Source organism: Tachysurus fulvidraco, chromosome 17, assembly GCF_022655615.1.
Source record: "Tachysurus fulvidraco isolate hzauxx_2018 chromosome 17, HZAU_PFXX_2.0, whole genome shotgun sequence".
NCBI classification, from domain to species: Eukaryota; Metazoa; Chordata; class Actinopteri; order Siluriformes; family Bagridae; genus Tachysurus; species Tachysurus fulvidraco.
Genome location: NC_062534.1, coordinates 9,274,298 through 9,296,886, shown reverse-complemented (window position 1 = coordinate 9,296,886; position 22,589 = coordinate 9,274,298). Strand labels below are relative to the sequence as shown.

Genomic DNA, 22,589 nt, shown 5'->3' with positions numbered 1-22,589 from the left:
TGTTATAGGATGGTTTGCATCTACAGCGGCCCGTGCCACACATTTAAAGTGCAGCGACTGTGTGAGGCTACCGAGTACCAGTTCAGCATTCAGGCTCAAAGTGTAGCAGGCATGGGCCCCCTCTCTCCACCCTACACCTTCAGCACCACCCGCTCTCCACCACCTCAGCTCAAACGTAAGCCTTGATCATCTTATTTCACCTTGTTACACTTGTGTGCCTAAGGACCATTTTTCAATTGTAAGTTCAAAATCAAGAAACAGGAGACAGTGCTGTCAATTGTTCGAAACAACGTCATCATTTGACACCGTAATAATGTACCTTCAGCATAACATGGAAGAGCTTGGCTTAAAGAAGACCCATAGACAGGTGACAAAGAAAAATATATAAGAAGTGTGTTATTAAGACGTTGGTCTTCTGTAAACCCAACAGAGAATAAGTCTCTGGTGGATGTTGGGAGGATGAACACCTTTAATCCATAAGCTACACATTCAGCCAGTGTACTGGAGAGGAGAGACCAGTACAATGTACACACTCTCATGTCTTTGTCATTGGTGTGTTGCTATCCCCAACCTCATCTTTAATTGCACTTAGTTCCTGTTGGTTCCAGATCATAGGTCTTGTACCTGTTGTTAATGGACAAAAGGACATTTTCTGGTGTTAAATGCTGTTGTACTTAGCAAAGTAGAAACAAAACTGTAGTATATGCCAACAAATACAGTATTTCTCCATTAGATGCTTTTCTGCTTGTTTGTAAAAATTTACTGTTATGTCCATTTCATAGCACCAACAGTTGAACTGGTCGAGTGGAACAGGTATACAGTCACGTGGGAGGCTCTTCAGGCCATGAGAGGAGACCCAATTGTTTATGTGCTGCAGCTGCTGAGGGGCCGTGAAGTGGAGCAGGTATGTTAAGGAGCATCTAGTCTAAGTGTGGATGGATGGATGGGTGGATGGATGGAAGGATGGACGGACGGAAATATAAAGATGTTCTCAGATGTTACTCAGCTGCTCTTAGATTTTCATTATAAGTGTAAAATAATCAGGTGCTTGTCATCAGCATTTTCTGCTTAAAGAAATCTTCTGAGTAAAACTCCTATCTTTTCCAGCTGTATAAGGGCTCTGGAACCTCATACACATGGCATAACTCCACAGTGAGTAGCATGTGTCGCCTGCGTGTGTGTGCTGGGCGTCGGAGCACAGATGGTGGAGAGCTGTGGGGTCAGTGCAGCCTCAGCACGGCCCTCCCTGCAACTAAACCACCCCGGATCTCAAGCTCCCACAATCCCCAGCCCAAGAAGAGTTGGTCTCTTGCAGATGAGCGCTTTGCAAGTGTTCTGCTTCTGGGCTTTGTCATACTAGCCATTCTGTTTGCTGTGCTCATCCAGTACTTTATCATCGAGGTGCCGTGAGGAGATGAAGGGAGAGATTTGGTTGGAGGAAAGGAAGCAAGGTGATAAAAGACGGAGAAAGAACGAAAAAGCGGCGTGTTAGAGCAGAGCAGGCCTCGAAGCACATAGCCGCACTGGCTAGCACAGAGCATTTTACAATGGTCATTCTTCTTCTTATTATTATTATTATTATTATTATTATTCTTTTTTAATGACTATTAATGCATGGAGGAAAGAAATCTATATATGGCATCAGTAGGTACTTTGTTATGTAAACTGTGACGACTGAGACTTCAGTGTGCCGTCGGGGTACTTTTTAGAAGGTCACTTCACAGTAATAGCCAGATTTTTATTATTATTTCACACGAATACAGATTATTTTTAGATCACAGAAACGTCTCTAGGCAAGGACGATCACTCATCACTCCGCAAGAACTTGGCTGCTATTTCGTACACAGCAGCCTTTTCCGAACGTTAAAGGACCTCATTCTCAGTTTGGAGGTCATGTGATTTCTTCTGGAACAGCCTTGAAGATTTTTACATCAGTGAAGTTTCTGTCACTATAGAAAGATGAAGTCTTATAGGCTGAGTGCTTTTTGCTGCATTAGAATAATAATAGGAGGCTTTCGGGGCTTTTTTATTTGCGCATATCATGTAGGCTGTATTCCAATTGTTCTGTTTTTCAGTATAAGTGTTAAAAGGGAGATCGTGCCAAAGCTTTCATAGACATATACAAAGGAGCATACTCATACGACTGGAGTCTCGTACTCTCATCTGCAGAGAAGACATATTTTTTATGTTTAAGAATTTATAACAACATAACCACATTATTCCATAATAATTCCATTCATTTATCCAAGACATTGGGAGAGCTAGATTTTTTTTTTATGTTCTGCTGTCACCAGTGTGTTCTTCTATGATAGACTATACATACATTCTAGCTATGTTCATGTACATACAGATATGGCAGTATTGCTTAGATAGCCGATATGGATATGCATTTGTTATAAATGTCTCTATTTAGCTCAAACTGAGCAGTGTAGTCCCTTTCTGAGTTCTACTTTATGCTGAAGAGTTTTATTTTGAGCTTTACGTTTGTTTAACACTATATTTTCTCTGTACGTAATTGTAATGACTAGCCCATGGATATCTCATCCAAAAGTTACAGATTTCCATGGAGCAAATGTTAGCACACCTCAGCTCCCGTGCCAGTGAAGTTGCTCCTTCCTATGTTGCTATTTTCTTGAATTGGTGCTTGAATGCAGCAAAAGGAGTATACATCCCTCTCTCCCTCCTTTCCTCACATCCTCATAGGTCTTTAAAAGGACACAAATGGAATTTTAAATCCTTGAAATCCAAGAAATAAAGATTTCTTTTATATTTATATCAGTATAGTAAACTCAACCACCCTGGTTTCTTCCCGGTGCTCAGTCCAGCTGAAGCGAATGGTTTTTCATATCGCTTTTCCAGATTTGTTATTTGTCATCATATTGTTATTGAAATTAGATCCATAATTCAATGTGATTTTATATCCTCCCTTCAACTGAATCATTTCCTGTCTAAGACCTAATTGATAATGCTTGATAAAGTAGACCCAGAGTGTGGTGCCTCTATCCGAAAAGGCACTGTGTAAGTTGCAAGTACATCAGTGTCAGTCTTGGAGCTTTGCCTTTTTTTGCCTTGGTTCTATTAAGGACTTTTAATAGAGATTCTTAATTATGTATTCTCCGAGGCTTTTGAGCGAGGCCTGCTTGTGAGCTTCTCCTGCGAACGCAAAGCCGTGTTTCACTACTAAACATAGTCATTGATTGATATATATATATATATATATATATATATATATATATATATATATATATATATATATATATACATACATATGTATATGTATGTATATATATATATACTATATATATATATATATATATATATATATATATATATATATATATATATATATATATATATATAGCTGCAAGAGCTGTGTTTTTATTTACGAAAAAGAAAAGCTGCTGTCTGAACTTCCTTCTTTTGGAACTTGAGTAGAGCTGTAAGCTGTTCAGTCTTTATACCTCTCTCATGTCACATAAGCCATTCTGTCTCACAGCTTTTCTTTCATTTTGTCACTCACTTTATTTCTTCTTCAGGTTGGTCTGAGCCTTACGGCTTTTTACCTGTGCACGTTGCATCGGTGCAAATTTCATAATAGGACCTGAAGTAGCTCAAGGTTTCTGTCATATTGAATGTGATAGAAATTTATTAGAATATTATAATGGGAGTTTCCATATAAAAAAGTGCTGGTAGCAGGAAGCTGTTGGGATGAGAGAGGTTTTTTCCTTTTTGGTAACATCTTGCATAAAGGTACATTAAAGCCACTACGAATAAAAATTTTGGAATTTTTTCTAGTTTCATCTGGTAAAAAATGTTATTGCAAACACTTATAGAAAATTTCCTAACGAGACTGGTTCCCTATCTTGCACTCTTTGCTGAGGTGTCTGGTTTGCTGTCTACTTTATTATTTGCTGTCTAGTTTGTTATTAAATCTGTGCTTATGAGGCCATGAGATACTAAGTTATTTAAGTTGGGGTTATGAAATTGTAGTGTGTGTGCAGGTCGGCTATTTCATTGCTATTTGAATTTTTTGCGTTGCTGATTGATAAATATAATGGCAATATTTTCGTTTGGAATCTTCCCTCTACTGTAATAGCTACAGGCTTTTTAATGTCAGAATCGCTCATTCTTGCTTACTTTACTTGCATATATTTTCTCTTTCTCTCCTGATTGGCTGTGTCTCCTTTCAGTCACCTTTCAGTGTATAGTCAGTATTCTTTCGTACCCACTTGGGTGACGTTAGATGAATCTGATCTGATTTAATGATTTTATTAATTTCCCACCAATTAAAGCCGCAATACAGCTCAAATACAACTCTAATACAGCTCTAATACAACTCTAATACAGCTCTTATACATCTCTAATGCAGCTCTAATACAACTCTAATACAGCTCTAATACAACTCTAATACAGCTCTGATACAGCTCTAATAGAACTCTAATACAGCTCTGATACATCTCTAATACAGCTCTAATACAGCTCTAATACAGGTCTGATACAGCTCTAATACAACTCTAATACAATTCTGATACAGTTTTGATGCAGCTCTGACTGTGTTGCAGCTCTGACTGTGTTGCAGCTCTGACTGTTGTGCAGCTCTGACTGTGTTGCAGCTCTGACTGTGTTGCAGCTCTGACTGTTATGCAGCTCTGACTGTGTTGCAGCTCTGACTGTGTTGCAGCTCTGACTGTGATGCAGCTCTGACTGTGAGGCAGCTCTGACTGTGAAGCAGCTCTGACTGTGAGGCAGCTCTGACTGTGATGCGTCTCTGACCATTACAGGGTTGTGAGTGAGAGCCTCAAAAGCCTGAGGATAATCATATTCTGAAGTATATTTTTTCTCTCCTGCTCGTATAGCCGTGTCTTTTTTTAATTCATGCACCCTGTAGAATTTTAAGCTCCACTTTTGGTTCACTATTTCTACATTATTTAAATAAACAATAATAAACAAACCATAAACTTCAGCATTATTACATCATACATTTTGTAATCAGTAGCCTACTTTGTTTTTACTGTTTTATTCTTTTTAAATAATGAACCAAATAATGACCATCTGCAATATGCTTTCATTCCATCTATTAGTAAAAACCCAAAGCTCATAAACACAGATTTAAAGTTATGTGCTAATGAATCTGTTTGTGCTGTTTATATATCAGAGTGAATGCTGGCTGTGATGGACACAGTGCACCTCTGGGGTTGTGGGTTTGATTCCTGCCTCCATCCTGTTTGAGTTTGCTTGTTCTCCCTGAGTGTCCAGTCCAAAGACATAGCATCTCTAAATTAATCCCTCTAGGATTTTTCAATCACAGCAATAAACAAAAAATCAAACAAACTTTGTGATATTTTAAGTCAAGAAGATTTTAAAGAGGTTCACATAATTCGAGGATCTTGTTATTTTTCTGCAGATTTTGTGTAGGTGGGCCAAGATGTCTTGTATGACATAGCACAGCTATCAGCTATCATGGAAATTAGTTATAGCTGTGTCTTGGGGCAGTGGTGGCTCGTTGTTAAGGCTCTGGGTTGTTGATTTTAAGGTCAGGGTTCAAGCCCCAACAGTGCCAAGCTGCCACTCAGCGGGGATATGTGAGGAACAGAATTCCCCAGTTCTGTAATGTATATGTTGCAATAATAAAGGCTCTATGCCCACAGTTTAATTCAGCAGTATCTTTAAATAAGAATTCTGCACTAGCAATTGAACTAGTATTTGGTGACAAAAAAAAAAAAACAGCACAAAATCTTGGCCAAATCAAGTGTTTTTGTCCACAACAATCACAAAAAACTGCAGGAGGGACTGCATTAACATGTCAGTGATGTGGGATTGAGTCCTAAATGTTTCTTCAGTAACTTGATTTCTTTCCTAAGATCTGTGCTGAAGTTTATGGATTGTTAGTGTTAAGTAATTCAGTAAACTAATGTAGGTTTACTGCACCTTCATGTAAGTGTTCTCTTTGTAAATCCTACCTTCTTGCTGCTACCAGAGACTGGACTGTTTATCCTTTAATGTAAGCCAAAAGCTGAACGTAGTTTATATACCTTACACAAATACAAAGTTTTAAAACATACAAATAAAACAATAGCATTTAACAGTGTATCTTAGGAGCAGACATGGACCAAAGATGTTACTGCTGCAGTATATTTAAATATGGTTTAATGCCAACGATGCATGTTTAAACCTCATGAAATGTTTGATTTATTGATTATTCTTTTCTATCGGTCTAACCTTGTGTTTCTTCCAAACAAACTGTGCGACTCGTAATTCACTTTATGTGAATCGAGCGGCTAAACCACACGGAAACGCAAGAATGGCGTACTGAATTACAGATTTCCAACAAAATGGCTTTTTTTTTTCTCATACAATTTTCTATATAAAATGCGTAATAACATTTTGGTTTGTAGCTGTAGCCCTGAGGCTTACTGACCTCTGTGCTGCTTTCAGTTTGCGTGCAAGTTTCTCACAGCATTTCAGTTTCCCAACAATGTAACCAAAGCCAGTACAAAGACTGTTAACAGGCACCGAGGTTACTGTGCACACACTGTCTTGCTTTTCATTTGACATTTTGCCATGATTTTTTTTTAAAAAAAAGAAGAAGAAAAAGGAAAAAAACTGTCATAAAGCATAAAGAAGCCATAAGGGGCAGCCTGAATTATCATGGTCTCTCTATCTTTGGCTTGCTGCTATAAAACACTAACAAAATAAACAGGCTTATGAAATGTTTTTTAAGCTCTAAGTAGTATCTCAGTGTTTTAGAAAGTCGTGTTTAAACTAGGGAGATAGACTGGCAACCTGAACACATGAGCAGTCAGTAGCTGTACTGTGTGCCAGCATGTACATGGAATCATCTTTATTTTAATCTACCAGCTCCAAATTACCTTTTTGTCATGCCAGTGTGTATAGACCACATTTTTGATACTGAACATTTTTTTTCTTATTTTGAAATACAAAAAAGATACATTCCAAAAAATATTTATCTGTTTTTGTTTTGTTTTACTCACATTTAAGACTGCCATGTACCGTATGTCATAACTGTAACAATCATAGATAATATATTTAATATGTTCAATAAATTATAGTCATGCTGTGTATTAATTGTGTTTTCTGAGTTCTGTTCTGTTCTTCTTCTTCATAAAATACGGTAAATGATGCTTCAATTCTGAAAGCGGATTTTGGGGAAAATAGGAAAACTTCAAAATGGAAGAGTGGGAAGATGATAGAATGATATGGAAGTCTGTCTTTGCAACAACATTACTTTACTAAAAGATTTTTTTTCATGCTGCTCTGTCATTGTTATAAACCCTAAAGTTAACTTTTATCTTTTAATTTCCCACTAATTTATAAGCAGGTTGACTATTTTTTGTTTGTTTTTCAGGGGTTTTTTCAGCAGCCTTAGTGGTCTGAACCTTGCATTGTTGTGTTAATGTGTACAATGCTGTGTTGGAACGTTACACCTAGATGCTGTAAACAATAGCTTTAGAGCTTGAGGAAATAAAAAGAGAGATGTTGGCAGAAAACATATCATCTGGAACTACTCAAGAGGAAACACTTTTATTTTTTAACAGTCATGATCAGAAACGTCTTTGTTTTTGTCTTTGTTTTCTTGCGTTTGAGTGTCTCAGAAGGCTTCAAATAGCCAGGCAGGATTAACACATTCATGTGAAACACAAGACAATCCATTACATAAATCGTTTGATGTTTGTATAAATCCAGTCATGATTTTTTTCCAGTCATGACAAAGCAAATATGCAAATGATAATATTAACCCAGGGTTTAGGAATGTACACATTAGGAATATGTGTCAAATTATATTTAGCCAGGATCATTAATTAAGTACAGTATGAGCAGTATCCATGAAAGAAGCTAACTCAGGATTTTGTTTACACAGAGTTAATAATCACTCAGACTGAACTGTTTTAAGTGTGAAAAGCTCTGATATGGCCAACATGTTGATTATCACACTCCATATGTGATCCCCAAACTGTTGCCACAAAGTTGAAAGCACACAATTGTTTAAGACATATTTGTAGGCTGTAGTATTACAATTTCCCTTCATTGTTCCAAGCCCGTCCAAGGACTGTGCCTCACTAACATTCTTGTGGTTGAATAAACAAATCTCCACAACCATGTTACAAAATCTAGTGGAAAGCCTTCCCAGAAGACTGAAGGTTATGATAACTGTAATGGGGAACTAATTCTGGACTGGTTCCAAAACAAAACGATAAAGCATGTTGGTCAGGCAAAATTAACAAGATTGTTGGGAAGAAAAGGAATTTTGCCTAATTCTAAACCTGATCTGTAGATGCTAGGATATGACATTTGGTAAATGCCACAATGAATGAGCATGAATGGATCCAAAGCTTGACAGTTTAAATGATCCAAAGCATGCTTAGAGAGATGTATGTATAATTCCAACTGGGATGTCATTTAGTCCTTATTTTAAAAAATAATAATAATATAAATTTTCCAACACCAAATTTAAGAAAGTAGATTTTTAACTTTAAATATTTTAATCATTTTTAAGTAAGTAAGTAAGTAAGTAAGTAAATAAAAAAAAATGAAAGAAGAAAAGAATGAGAAAACTCCATACCATGATCACATGATGAATAAATTATACAAAAAGGACTGTCAATAAATTACCAATTAAATGATACAAAACTATGATGCCTAAGATAGGCACAGGCTCCCTGTGACCTGAGAAGTTTGGATAAGCCGTAGAAAATGAATGAATGAATGAATGATACAAAACTAGGTTTTCCCCCCAATAATTTCATGTCACGTGACCCAGTGACTCGAAAACAAAGAAGAATTGTATTACTACAAGAGATAAAAAAAGACACACCTCTTTTAGTTGTAATTGAAGGAGTTTTCTATTTTCTTTTAACATTTTTATGAAAACATGAAGTTGAAAGTTCACCTTATTCATACTTTAAATGCATCTGTTGTGTAGGACACTTATCAGAATCAGAATCAGAATCCGGTTTATTGGCCAAGTGTGTTTACACACACAAGGAATTTTGTTCCAGCTGTTTGTGACTCGCAAAAGTACAGACATAAATAACACTATACTATACTTGGACTATACAAGACAAGACAAAACAGACTGTACAAGACAATGCAGACAATGTAAGACAATATAGACAGTATGAGTATTAAATAGGAATACAGAATATATGACAGATCAGTAAGGTACAGTGTGAGAGTCAGAGCAGTCAGAACAGCTTAGAGCTAAATATTTATACCCCATACTGATTTTTGCCGCATAATTAATATATACAATTTGTCTATTTTTTGTTACACCAATGATAACTGACAAGGATTTGTTTTTGTTGATGTTCAGGGATTTCCTTTTCATAGGTAAATATTATTTCAGGTTGAGTAGGTCTGCGCAGAACTCTTACTGCGTTTTATCAGCGCACCCTTTGGCTCCTTAAACGCACCCCATGTTTACAATTGGTCACATGCTCTGGTTATTTTAAGGCAATTTTTGGAGTAGTGCTTTTACAGCCTAAATAAATCATGAAATGGGGATCTTAATGGCTTTAAGGTTTTAACAATCGAGCTGTTTATGGATGCTATTTTATAAGAAGAAGAATCCAGCAACTGAGGATAAGGTACTTGTCTATTTTCGTCCGTGTATGTCTGAGTTTCTAAGGAACAGTTATGATGTCAAGCTCCATAGCTAACTGAACTAACCAGTTTAAACACATAACCTGCTCATAACGCCTCGTAATACCGCCAGGTAATAGTGCAATATAAATGAATATAGTTTTAAAAAATAATTTTAGTTAACGATTTTGTTTTATTATTTAATTAACATAACGAAGACTTTTAGCTAATTGTAGCTAGTAGAATAACGAGCTAACTAGCTGTGCAAGCTGGTTTTTGGCTAATGCTGTAAGTTAACGTTCACTTAAATTATCTTGAATAATCGAGATAATAAATGTAATTTCGACCGATTCCCAGTTTCACTTGGGTTTACACTAAATGTAAAAACAATGTACTTTGCTTTTAACTAGCCATCTCGCTAAGCTAACTGTAGCTTCTTTATACTCAACCTAACACTCTTATTATGGCTTCCGTCTTATATTTAGAAACAGCTTCCGACTCCATAATTAGATGTACTCTGGTAATTAGAACGTTATATTAAGATAAGATATGTTGTTTTTATTTTTTTATGTATTTTTTTTTTTTTTTTTGCATAACATTCTCTGATTTTAACAACTTTGTCACACGACAGCCAACTTGTGATCGTGTCGTCACGTGACTGCTATTTCTCAACACAGCCTGAAACGCCACAAAACTCAAAAAGTGCATTCTGGGTATTCTTTTGTCTCGTTAGTGCAGGTTATTTAGACTATATAGACAATATGTTATTGCATTGTAGGATTTTATTTACATTGGATTTACTTTACAGTGGGAGCTCCCAAACATTGCAGATCCTGGGACTTCCTTTATTTTGTATTTAAATAAGTCATGAGCTCATTCTACAGATGTTGTTTCACAATCTTCAGGCTTTCCAGAGGGTTCATTCAATTTAATTCAAATTTATTTGTATAGCACTTTTTACCATCGATGTCGTCTCAAAGCAGCTTAACAGAACATAAACATAGAACAAAATGCTATTATATAATATAAAGATTAATAGAATACAAAATTCAAGATGAATATTAGATATATTTAAATGTGTTTGTATTTATAACCCAATGAGCAATTTATCCCCTGAGGTGACTCAGGTGACTGTGGGGAGGAAAAACTCCCATAGATGGTAAAAGAAGAAACCTTGAGAGGAACCAGACTCAAAGGGGAACCTCATCCTCATGTGGGTGACACTGGAGGGTGTGATTATAAATATACAGTCTGATAAATGTATTGATACAAAAGACCACATGGAGCTGGCTATTGGTTAATTGGTTAATGTTCTTATTCTGGTTTTAGTGTTATCAAACATGATTGGATAAATACAGAACGTGACTGCTTTAAATAACAACTTGTCTTGCACTTGAACAGGAGTTAGAAATACTGACTTAACATTTGGTCAATCTTTAAGAATTATACTAAAATAAAAAATAAAAAAAACGTTTGAAATGATTTTTATTTTTCCTTCAAATAATTCAAATGCTGTTTACGCAACACGCAGGGTTTCTGTGACTGTACAAAGCATGTGATGAGGCACACACTGTTCAGTTTCTCATTGGGTTTCTGTTCCTTTCACGCCATACACAATTGGCATCGCAGTATTAACACTTCAGGGCAGGCTTTCAGAAAGCTGACTAAAAAGCCATGCTGAGCCCACTTTTAACTTACAGATTCAAACATTCTTCTGCCCGGGATTAAAAGCAGTGTAGAACGTCGGTAGCTTGGGGTTAAGTGAAGGGTGGAAAGAATTTTGGATCTGGATGATAAAGTGATTTCAAAATGAGTTTCTTCATTAGGGTGTCTGAAAAGTCAGGAAAGCAAAAGGAATATGTTTTGTTTTTTTTAAGCAGCCGAGAGGACATGTAGTGCGAAAGACAGAACACATATGTCTTAAATAATAAATACAAACTGAAGTCTATGGAGTATTACTTTGACTGGTTCCTGACTTTTTCGACCTGCTGTATAATGAGAATGGTGTCGTTTTTGGTCTGCGGCCTTCATCTGTTTATTATGTTTTGTGTAGATGGTGAAATTTGTTTATTATAAAAAAAAAAGCTGATTCGACCAGTTCCTCTGATTGCACTACTGTTTTTCTTCTGTTGCAGTGTTGAAGACTGCAGGAGGTTCTCTCTTGTTCTCGGTTGGGACTTTTCACAGTAAGCTCTGTCACTGACAGGGGAGATGTCAAGTACAGCCATGAAGAAAAAGGTGATTTTACAGAAACATTTTTACACAGAAATTAAAATGAACCAGTGAGCAAAATCAGAAAGACAAGAGAATTATTTACTCTGAACAATTCACAATTTAGTGCAGACGTTTTGGAAAAAATGCATCTGTATATCTCTTTTACATAGTGATAAATGAGAAGCTTTCTTTAATGACACAGCTGAAGCTTCTGCTTGCTGCTTTTGCTGAGTTGTTCATGTTTTTAGGTGTTACTGATGGGGAAAAGTGGTTCAGGAAAGACCAGCATGAGATCAATCATCTTTGCCAACTACATCGCCAGAGACACTCGCCGACTCGGAGCCACAAGTAAGACAGTAAAACCCGAACAACCAACTAGTTATTTGGTTCCTCTTTTGGAAAACATAATCTTATGGTTCTTGTACCAGTGTTAACAAGTTTAAAGCTTTTCAGTCGAAATCGTGTTCATGGTTTCATAGGATCTGAACGATTAACAGACTTTTCACACTACAGAATAGCTTTAATCAGTCCCTTCAGGATCCCACTGAGCTTTTTATGATTGTTGCAACCAGAAATGCTTGATTTTGAAGCAGTGTTTTTTTTTTCCTCAAAATTTAAAGTTTTTTTTTTTAAGCCTTTTTTTTTAATGGAAAAACTGCTTGAACTGGTGAAATTGCAAGCACAGGATTCTTTTAAACTATTGGGCTACTGACACGTAATTGCTTTCAATGAAAGCAGTCCTTATGTTCAACACGTGGTTTTGTCTGAACATGTGATGTTAGTTGTAACGTGTTTCTTGGCCCAAAGCTGCAGTCATTTTGAAAGATAAAATTTGCTTGATTTTGCATTCATTTCTAAGATCACAAAACTGCAAAGTCTTGGTGGAAATGTTTTATTATCAAGAAAAAACAAAGGGGCCTTTCAGTGTTTTTTTTGTTATCAGAATCAGGTTTACTGTCATGTACTATAGGGTTTACATGTTCAGGATTTTGTCTTGGTGTGCGGGTGCATAGTAATAATATAGAACAGCATACATATAAGAAACAAAGGTTATAAATAAATAAAAAAGTGTATAAGCTTAAAGATTTACAAAAAAACAAACAATTAGAGGGGAATAATAATAGCAACACAAATTGTACATTAATGCAGGATGTGCAAAGTGGCCAGTGCAAATGTCCATTAAAAATGTTTTATAACATACATTACAACTGAAAAATGAATTGTACATTAGTGCAGATGTTATACCACAGCAGTGCTAAATGTTTTAATATTCCAGGTCAGAGGGTGTGGATTAATATTTCAGCTGCATCTCAATCAGCTCTTCACTTCAGTAGTCAGGGCACGGATAGACCTGCGTAGACAGAACTTTAGAATGTCTGGACTCCATTGCAGCTTTTACTGGTTAAGGATCACCAAAGAGAGTGACATGTAAAGCAACCAATCACAGTTTGCTTTGTTCAACATCAATTTTTAGGGGGTGTTGAAATGTCTCTAAGTTGTTAACGTCACTACAGAAACAGACTGATGTGCAACTATAGATTGTAACAACAATGAAGTTGTGCAAATGAAACATTATCAAATGAGTCTTTACCGTGAACTTGAAATCATTTGAAAATCCAGATGATCCACATAAAGCGCTCAGTGTCACAGAAAACACTATAGCTTTTTCTATGACTGAAGTAAAGCGCCACTACCGCATTGTTTCCAGTCAGGTCGTTAAAAAAATTGACGCACACTGCACCCGGAAATAGTGTAGAATCCAGCCAATCAAATGATGACTTTGAAACAGTTTTGTTTGCCGTATGCATCAGATGTATGTGGGCCTGATGTCTGATTCTGAAATTAAGACACCGATCAGGGAGTCGATCGATTGACGGAGATCTTTTTGTGACACTGAGACTTCTGAGACAGTAAGACAGTCTTCAGGGGAAAAGAGGGTTTTTATAATTGACCTGACGTCAGAGAGAGAAGACAGGCTGACCAGGGACCAGCTCTTTATAGCTGCTGTTATATCATCGGTAAGATGAATTAACTTATCTCAAAGACATTCCATTATATTAAATATGGAACTATAAACAGTTAAAAAACATAGACACAATAATGCCAACCATTAATAAATACAGAAGTAGAACTGGACTCGATGACGTCAGTGGGGAAATTCCTTAAAATAAACTTCTAACAGGAAGGAAGCTACTGAAGAATTGATAACACTGTATAAACCCCTCTGAATATTCAAGCATATATTAAGATATGAGCTTGGGAGCATGGCCTGATAAACCCAATGCCTCCAGCACTTTGTGGTGTAATATAATGATGAACATGGTGCTGTGGAATAAAATTTGTTATAGAAACGGCACAGACTGTTGCATCAATTAAATATAAAAATCACATTGGTGTCTAAGATGAAAATTGGTAAGACTTTTTGGCTACAATTCTGGCTCAGGTTTTAACAGATCACCACATCATTGTATTAAGAACGACGACTGCAGCAGGAGCCTGTGATCTTTATTATCTTGTCTTAACCGTCTATTTCTCATGTTTACTCTTTCCTGTTCCATTGCAGGTTCAAGGGTTACTTTAGGTACATGCTCACTACTTCTTGCTTTTCTCTGCAGTTGATGTGGAGCACTCCCATGTGCGCTTTCTGGGCAATCTGGTGCTGAACCTGTGGGACTGTGGAGGGTGAGTGCACCGCCTCGATGATGTTGAAGACTGCTTCTTGGGTTTAAGATAAAACACCTGCTAAACATGCCTGCACAATTTGTGAAGTACTTAACAACACCGCTATAAGCTCCTGAAAAATTTTTTCTTTTCAAGTCAAGTTTCTTTTTCCTTTAAGATGTCAGAGTTTTCTGGCTTTATGCTAGTATCTCAGTACCTAAATGTAATCTAATAATAGTAAGATTATTCATAGTTGCACTAATAGTTACAGTAGAGTGGTTTGGGAGATTTGATGGTTTAAAAACATCTACAGAACTTCCTTTGGCAACATCTAAAGCAGTTCCTTGTGGTCAATTCAGAATCCTGATATAAGCCCAATCAAAAATCTATTCAAAATCTTTATCATAAAATGCCACAATAACGTTTGGCAAATTAAAAACGAAGCCCAGACCGTGGAGGCATCAGGCTTCTGACCAGTTCTATGGCATTGCAATCATTTGTATAAAAACATGTCTGAAATTTAAAACTGAAACTCCTGTTGCTTCTTAATACGTGACAAACATAACCAAGACAAAATATTAAACATGTAGAGTATAATTTAGTTATGGATTCTCAAGCTCACTAGATTTCAAAGATTTTTCACTTTTATGCCACTATATAAACTTAATTCATGAGCTGTTACTATTCAATAAATCTAGTGCATAAAATTTTACATTTTCATCATTCAGCCATAAAATTAAAACCACAAAATTTGTCCTTGAAAAACAAAATTATTGCTAATGAACCCAATAAAATTACTGAATTGTGGAACAGACTAGAAGAAGAGTGGTCCAAGATCACACCAGAGCCGTGTAGGAAACTAGTGATGTCCTGCGGCTGCAGATGTGCTGAAGTCATTCAAAACAAGGACTTCTACACTTCCTGCTAATTTTCTACAGTTTGAAACCCTTAAAATGCAGCCGTAACTGTGCTCTAGTTCTTATTGCTGTGTTTTCCAGCAACATGAAAGCTTTTGCTCAGGTGTCTTGGTTATTTATTTAAACATGCTAGTAGATCAGTTTTAAAACCCACAGCTAATATTCCTTCACATTTTGCACAATAAAGGTTAACAATATTCCAGAAAAGTGTTTCCAAATCGTTCGTTTATTTTGATCCATGTACTTTTTATGGTGTAAGTGTCCTGTTTAGGGTTGAATATGATTGTGGTGCACTTTTTCTTCTGTGTTTTTAAAGAATAAAAGACATTTAGATTTGTTTGCATCGCTCAGGTTCATTACTGAATAGCGGTTTGTTTGTTGAAGCAGACAAGCATCAGCACTACTTTGTGGAATCACATTACCCTGGAAAATATATGTTTTAGGTTGTTTAAATAAACAATAATACTATTAATGATCGTAAATCCAAAAATTTAACGTGTTGATTTCCACTCCATTAGGAGAACTATTACCTTTGTAGAATGCTGGATATGATCAGTGTGTAGCTGCACACTTTGTGTTCATTTGCTCACACATTTTTTTTGTCTGTAGGCAGGATACCTTCATGGAGAACTACTTCACCAGTCAGAGAGATAATATCTTCCGCAACGTGGAGGTGCTGATCTACGTGTTTGACGTGGAGAGCCGTGAGTTGGAGAAGGACATGCATTACTACCAGTCCTGCTTGGAAGCCATCCTTCAGAATTCACCTGATGCTAAAGTCTTCTGCTTAGTGCACAAAATGGACCTGGTTCAGGAAGATCAGAGGGACCTGGTTAGGAAATTGTCTCCATAAACAATACAAAATAGATAAATACAATTTAAAAATGTATCATAACATAACCAATGAAAATTCAAGATATATAATGCTGAAAAGGAGGGAGGGTATTTGGGGAAAAAATTCAATTCTACAAATTTCTGAAACGATTTTAATGAAGTATTAAAAAATATGCTGCAATATCAGCACTGTATTATGACATAATTGATCACAGTAATGTTATGGCATCAAGTCTCAATAACTGTGCTCACCACCTGGTATTACAGATCTTTAAAGAACGTGAGGAAGACCTGAAGAGACTTTCACGCCCGCTGTTATGTACCTGCTTTAGAACCTCCATTTGGGATGAGACACTCTATAAGGTAACATTCGAATTCTGTGTTAACTTCACAACTCCGACATGTCTGATAATGCGTGCTGTAGCTACATTAAACCTATGTTCAGAATTTTGATCGGCAGAACATTAAACACTAGAGTAACTCATGTCAGCTTGTATATTAGTTAGTTGGTATTTAACCAGGATTAAACTCGCTGAGATGAAAACTCCTTTATAAGAGTGACCTGGTCAAGAAGGCAGCAAAATACAACAATCAATAAAGACACAACAACAAATAACATATTCCAAACCTCCATCCTCAGAGAGAAGATAAACTGATTAAACACCAAAATGCAAAAACACACCTGACTATTCTACATTTTCTAGAAGTAGAGTTGAAAAACCTTGCTGTATTTTTTGTAATTAAATGCATCTCCATCTGGCTTCAACTAAAGTGACTTGAGTTCTATTCTCTATGACCCTCATCCTCTGTGTGCACAGCTGATGCTTGACCACACCCCATAATTCCTATAGATCAATTTGTAGCTTATATCAATGTCTTACAATAAACTTTAGCACAACCATTATCACATCAGAATCTGTAAGCTTTTCCTCTAATGACTGGATTGAGTGTTCATTTTCTGGATGACATGCTGCTTGCTTCCCGGTGAAAGTTGTGTGAGCATGTATAGTTATGCTGACACGACCACTGGTTTTGTGTCTTTTTGACTGATGTGTGTGTGTGTGTGTGTGTGTGTGTAGGCGTGGTCCAGCATTGTCTACCAGCTAATCCCAAATGTACAGCAGCTTGAGTCCAATTTGCGCAATTTTGCCCAGATCATTGAAGCAGATGAGGTCCTGCTTTTTGAAAGAGCCACCTTTCTGGTAAGTATGACCTTCAAATCAAGTCACTTATCTTCTCCTTCATGACTTACTGCTTTTATAGCTGTGTTTAGCTGAAGCCTTAGATATATTTAGGAAATAGTAGGTTAAAAAAGATAAGGAACGTTCTCACATCTCTGTATGTGCGAATGTTGACCGTTTGGCTTCGTTTGGTAAAGGGTGGTATGCTGTAGCAACAGGTAAGGCAAGCAACAAAGGTCATTTTTTGATGTGCAGAATCACAGAAATCTGGCCACAATCTAGTCTGTAACATGACAGCTGAAAGGACAGCATGAAGCGGTGTCCTTTCATTTCAGATTCTCTCTTACGTTTGTCCTTACTTTTCAGGTGATCTCTCACTATCAGTGCAAGGAACAGCGGGACGCTCACCGCTTTGAGAAGATCAGCAACATTATTAAACAGTTTAAGTTGAGCTGCAGGTGAATTTTTGGGTTCTTTACATTTTTATTCGCCTTCTCTTCTGCTTATAAACATTGTGATGGTTTTGATTTTTTTTTGTTTTTAATCCCACAGTAAATTGGCTGCTTCCTTCCAGAGCATGGAAGTGCGCAACTCCAACTTTGCTGCTTTCATTGACGTGTTCACCTCCAATACCTACGTCATGGTGATCATGTCCGACCCTTCCATCCGTAAGAGCTACCAGCTGCTGTGGTTATCACAGGCTTCACTTAGAAGACTGTTGTGTGTGTGGGTGTTTGTGGGTGGGTGTGGGGGGTGGCCAGTGAGTGGCAGTGCGAGTCTTTGTTGGGGTGTGTGTGTTGGTGGCCAGTGAGGGGCAGTGTGTGTGTTTGAGTGGGAGTCTTTGTTGGGGTGTGTGTGTTGGTGGCCAGTGAGGGGCAGTGGGAGTCTTTGTTGGGGTGTGTGTGTTGGTGGCCAGTGAGGGGCAGTGTGTGTGTTTGAGTGGGAGTCTTTGTTGGTTTGTATGTGTTAGGGGCCAGTGAGGGGCAGTGTGTGTGTTTGGGTGGGAGTCTGTGCTTGTGTGTGGGTGTTGCAGGGTGGTGGTCAGATTTTTTATGATGCTTGTAGATGCAGAAATGTAGATTTCTGGGTTTTGTATTCTTTCTCACTCTTTCTTCTCTCCTCTTCCTCCCTTTTCTTCTTGCTGCTCCTTTGCATCTAGCCTCTGCTGCAACCCTCATCAACATTCGTAATGCCAGGAAGCATTTTGAGAAGCTGGAGAGGGTGGACGGCCCCAAGCACAGCTTGCACATGCGCATGCGTTAGACATCTAAACCCTTTCCACAGGTAAGGTGATCAGAACACGGCCAGAATTCTTTTGGGGAATCATTAGGGTTTCTGCTCCAGAATGTTTTCTGTATACCAGCAGCTCTAGGCAGATGTGCCAACATTCAGAGAAGAATGTAGTCTTGAATTTCATTAGGGGTCATTTGTGATCTCTTGCTACAGTGATGTGCCAGACACCAGAAAACAGAAGTTAAAGCAACACTCAGACAAAAGGCAAATATAATCCTGCCTTTGGAAATGCCAATTCACTGAAGGGGAAATGCAGCACATAAAGGCTCTTTCTGCTAAATTTGTCTAGGCTAACTTTGTCTTCTCAGTTCACTTCTCACTTCTTAGTCTTATAAGCCAGTAGCAAAATGGGCAAATATTTTTACATAAACAGTTCAGCGGAGTAAAATATGTGGTTATTTCAGATTTCTTTATTTATTTATTTTGGTCATTTCCTTATGATATTGCTGTATTACCATGCTAAAAGTAACCTCTGCTAACATATTTACTTATTCATAAGGATCTGTGCTGTCTATTTTTTCGTTATTAAATCTCTGCTAGTGTTTTTAATGTTAGTCATGTTGGCACCCCTGTGTCTGGGCTCAGCTTGTAGTGCTGAACATCACTGAGTGCCTCAACAACCATCCAGTTTTCTCTCAACCGATTAATTTCTTTTTTAATCTGACTGTTTTCAAATGTTGCAATAGTGAATTTTCTCGAAAGGCTTGTAGTGTGAAAGGAAATCTGTGCAATCTTTTCATGCACATCTGTTAAACATTGGAACTTTGTAGTTTGTCACGGTCATGCTAGATTGCAATGAAAAGTGGAAAAAAAAGTAAACTGTAGTAAAATCCTACAGAGCCAGTAAAAGCAAACAAAATTTAATTTTCAATACCATAAATATAATTTTTATTTATAAAAAAAAACCCAAAGAGCTCATGTTATTTACATGATCTACACTTGGCTTACTAAGTTATGTCTACAGACTAGAGACCTGTTATGATGTGTAAAACGAATTGTTTAGCTCTGGCTTATCTTGATGATTATCTAAAGCAGAACAGCTCATCTTGAGAGCTTTGTGTAGCTCAGGCAGGCATGCTGTTAATCACGAGGATTCCTCGCAGCTCAGAAGGAAGATGCTTCCTCTCGTATAGTGCTCCAGATAAGCTGAGAAAACACTCGAACACTAAAGACCTTTTTAATTCCAGATTAAAACCAAACATACTCTGGCTGACACTTCATTAGGAACACCTCGACACCTACACATTCATGCAAGTAACAAACTGACCAGTTGTACAACAGAAGCACAACGTACACAGTCTTGCAGATGATAGAGATTTATTGTGCTGTGGATGTTGGTGCCAGATGAGCAGGTTAGAGTGTTTCAGAAACTGCTAATCTTCACACACAACAGTTTCCATGACTTTACTACGGAAGTCCTAAGAGGCCATGTATTATTATTATATTTTTTCTTGTTTTTCTTGTGAGCACGACACAGCATCGTAGATGAGAGCATGGGCTTTTAATTTGATCATGTGATTGATTTGATCATGTGACTTCCACATAAGTGTCTGACACTTAAGAATTAGGCTGCGATGTCTGCATCTTTCTCATCGAAAACAATATAGCGACCCTACTGTGGTTAATCCAGCCGCTGTTTCTGAAAGCCGGTTTGCCGCATGTATATTGTAGGAGTGTGGCTTTTAGGTACGTAGTAGTAATAGCGCGGAAAAAGGAAAGCGAAAATCTGCAAGCTCTTAAGCTCTCAAGTCTCAGAACAATAAATGAATGCAAAACGATTAGATTTTAATAAATGCGCAACAAAACAAATACAAAACAATTGACTGTATTTATGAGAATAAAGGATTTAACTCAATAAAAGGTTTTGTTGGTAAGAGCAGTCGGAGGAGAATGGCCAACAGGACGGATACAGACTCAAATAAGCACTCTTTACAACCGTGGTGAACTGAAAAGCACCTGAGAACAGCCAAAACATCAAACCTTGTGGAACATGAGCTTCAACAGCAGGAGACCACACCAGGTTTCTCTTCTGTCAGCCGAGAACAAGCATCTTAGGACCAAATAAAGAATCCTGGGCACAAACTCACTAAAACCAGACAACTGAATACTCAAAATGTACCTGCCCCTTTTTCCAGTCTTCAGCTGTTTAGTTTGGGTGATTCAGTGTCCATGATGGTTTTATTCCTCAGAGTTTCATTCTTGACTGTCAGGAGTTGTTTTTTTTTCTTCTCACTCTAGAGACTATTGTGTGTGAAAACGCCAGGAGGTGATTGAGTTTCTGAAATTCTCAAATCAGCTCATACGTTCCAACTGCGCCACAGAAATCCCATTTTAGCCCATTCTCATGGTGACTGTGAACATTAACTGCAGCTCTTTACCTGTATCAGCATGATGTATTGCATTGTGCTGCTGCCACACAATTGTTTGATTCAGTAATCGTATAAATGAGCAAGTGTACAGGTGATTTAAATCCTCACTGTGTGTATTTACTCTGACCTAATGTCTGCTGATGTAATAATATGTAAAGCTCTAGTAGAGTTGATATTTCAAAATGTCCATACTCCTTATACTCCTTATGTCCAAGCACAAATTAGTGGGCGTGACAAGTGTAGTGTTTTAAATAATGAATGAATGTCTTATTGCCTTCTGTGCTCAGTCTGCCATCATGGAGCCAGATTCTAGTTGCTTCATTCCTTTTAGTTGCCATATTTGAATGTTAAGTGATGCTTAGTGTGAGTGTGTCTTTTTTGTTATGACACTTGTTTGTGTGTTTTCTTTGTATTAATGTGCACTTTTTTTTAATGCACCCTGCCAAGAACTGAAACAAACTCAAAGTTATTTATGTATATCAGGAAAAAACTGAGGCCAGTGGCTTGATCTTTTCTCTTTTTTTGTAGTGTTTGTTTTTATTTGACATTCAGTGGCATGTCAGTCATGGATGTAAGTCTAACACATCAGAAAGGACATAAAAGTACAAACGTTTCATTATCGTGTGTCAGGGTACTTCTCAGCCTGTGTCTGATCACTTGTTCTTGTGTTTTGTTTTTTTCTTTTTTCTTCCTGTGATCCGCTAGAGGGCCTGCGTGCCAGGGAAATGGAACCCTGGGGAATTCCTCATATCTGCTGACTTCACTGCATCCAGGGGGGTTTTCTAGAGACTCTCACCATTTTTAGATAAGAAACTGTTTTTTTTGTGTGTGGCACCTTTCCTTACAAGACCTGAACATAAGGCTGTTTGGGATTAATAAGGAACTGGGAATTAATCATGAAAATCTTGGTAAATGGGTGAGCTGTTAAGCCATTAAATAAACACTTTAAGGATGATGCACATTTAAATATCCCTTAATCTATGATCAGTGCCATAAAGGGAGCAAAGTTATATTGACTCGCACAAACAATGGACGTATCTATCCTGTCATCCCCTTCCTCCCTCCTTTGAGTTCACTTGTGTTTCTTTAGCATTGTATAAGTGCTGCCTGTTCTGCAGCTTGAAACAGTCTGGTTTGTTCTGAAAAAGTTATTCTTGTTAAAAAGTGGTCACTGGCCACTTTTTAACAAGCAAAGTTCACACCTCTCCTTTTCTATACAGATGTTTATTTTCCCTATTTATTGGCAACATAAATAAAAGCAAAGCAAATAAAAGCAAAGAATATTCCTTTTCATAACTGTTCAACATTTTTGATTTTTCTTTTCTTCTACATAAATCTCTCACTTGACTTGGGGTCACCGCTTGCTAGAAGACTCAGTATGGAGGAACTGCTTATTATGACAGGTATATGTTCAAACCTGCAAAAATATTTGTTTTAATGGGTTATCCAAAGCTAAAATGCAGTCACAAACTAGTTAAATGAACCCACACATACAGTAACTACATTTACATTAACAGCAT

The 22,589-nt window shown here is 37.3% G+C and overlaps 2 protein-coding genes across 6 annotated transcripts in view; both read left to right on the top strand.

Annotated features, from left to right (window-relative positions):
* Window positions 1-2,419, top strand: part of LOC113635933 (fibronectin type-III domain-containing protein 3A-like) — a 34,719-nt gene extending 32,300 nt beyond the window's left edge. For all 3 annotated transcript variants that reach the window (XM_047802383.1, XM_027135699.2, XM_027135701.2), the window contains 3 exons: window positions 9-175; window positions 783-904; window positions 1,108-2,419. In XM_047802383.1, coding sequence (XP_047658339.1) covers window positions 9-175; window positions 783-904; window positions 1,108-1,410 — 592 coding nt within the window. In that variant the 3' untranslated portion in view covers window positions 1,411-2,419. The remainder of the gene's footprint in view (window positions 1-8; window positions 176-782; window positions 905-1,107) is intronic.
* A 6,676-nt stretch (window positions 2,420-9,095) lies between these two features.
* rraga (Ras-related GTP binding A) lies at window positions 9,096-22,362 on the top strand. 3 transcript variants are annotated; one of them, XM_027135768.2, is made up of 11 exons: window positions 9,096-9,117; window positions 11,736-11,838; window positions 12,063-12,162; window positions 14,430-14,496; window positions 16,002-16,224; window positions 16,494-16,589; window positions 17,306-17,428; window positions 17,774-17,865; window positions 17,960-18,075; window positions 18,567-18,691; window positions 21,775-22,362. In XM_027135768.2, the coding sequence occupies exons 2-10, from the start codon at window positions 11,812-11,814 to the stop codon at window positions 18,668-18,670; spliced, it is 948 nt and encodes a 315-aa protein (XP_026991569.1). In that variant the 5' UTR covers window positions 9,096-9,117; window positions 11,736-11,811; the 3' UTR covers window positions 18,671-18,691; window positions 21,775-22,362. The 3 variants fall into 3 exon arrangements, with proteins under 3 accessions (XP_026991569.1, XP_026991568.1, XP_026991571.1); XM_027135767.2 differs by lacking the exon at window positions 9,096-9,117 and adding an exon at window positions 9,430-9,605; XM_027135770.2 differs by lacking the exon at window positions 9,096-9,117 and adding an exon at window positions 9,712-9,733.
* The last annotated feature ends 227 nt before the right edge of the window (window positions 22,363-22,589 follow it).

What these genes read in the sequence shown, in the direction of transcription:
- rraga (XM_027135768.2), top strand. Translation starts at nt 11,812, where the DNA reads ATGTCAAGTACAGCCATGAAGAAAAAG. An exon ending in GGGATGAGACACTCTATAAG is followed by an intron (nt 16,590 to 17,305) that starts GTAACATTCGAA and finishes GTGTGTGTGTAG; the next exon opens with GCGTGGTCCAGCATTGTCTA. An exon ending in TTGAAAGAGCCACCTTTCTG is followed by an intron (nt 17,429 to 17,773) that starts GTAAGTATGACC and finishes CTTACTTTTCAG; the next exon opens with GTGATCTCTCACTATCAGTG.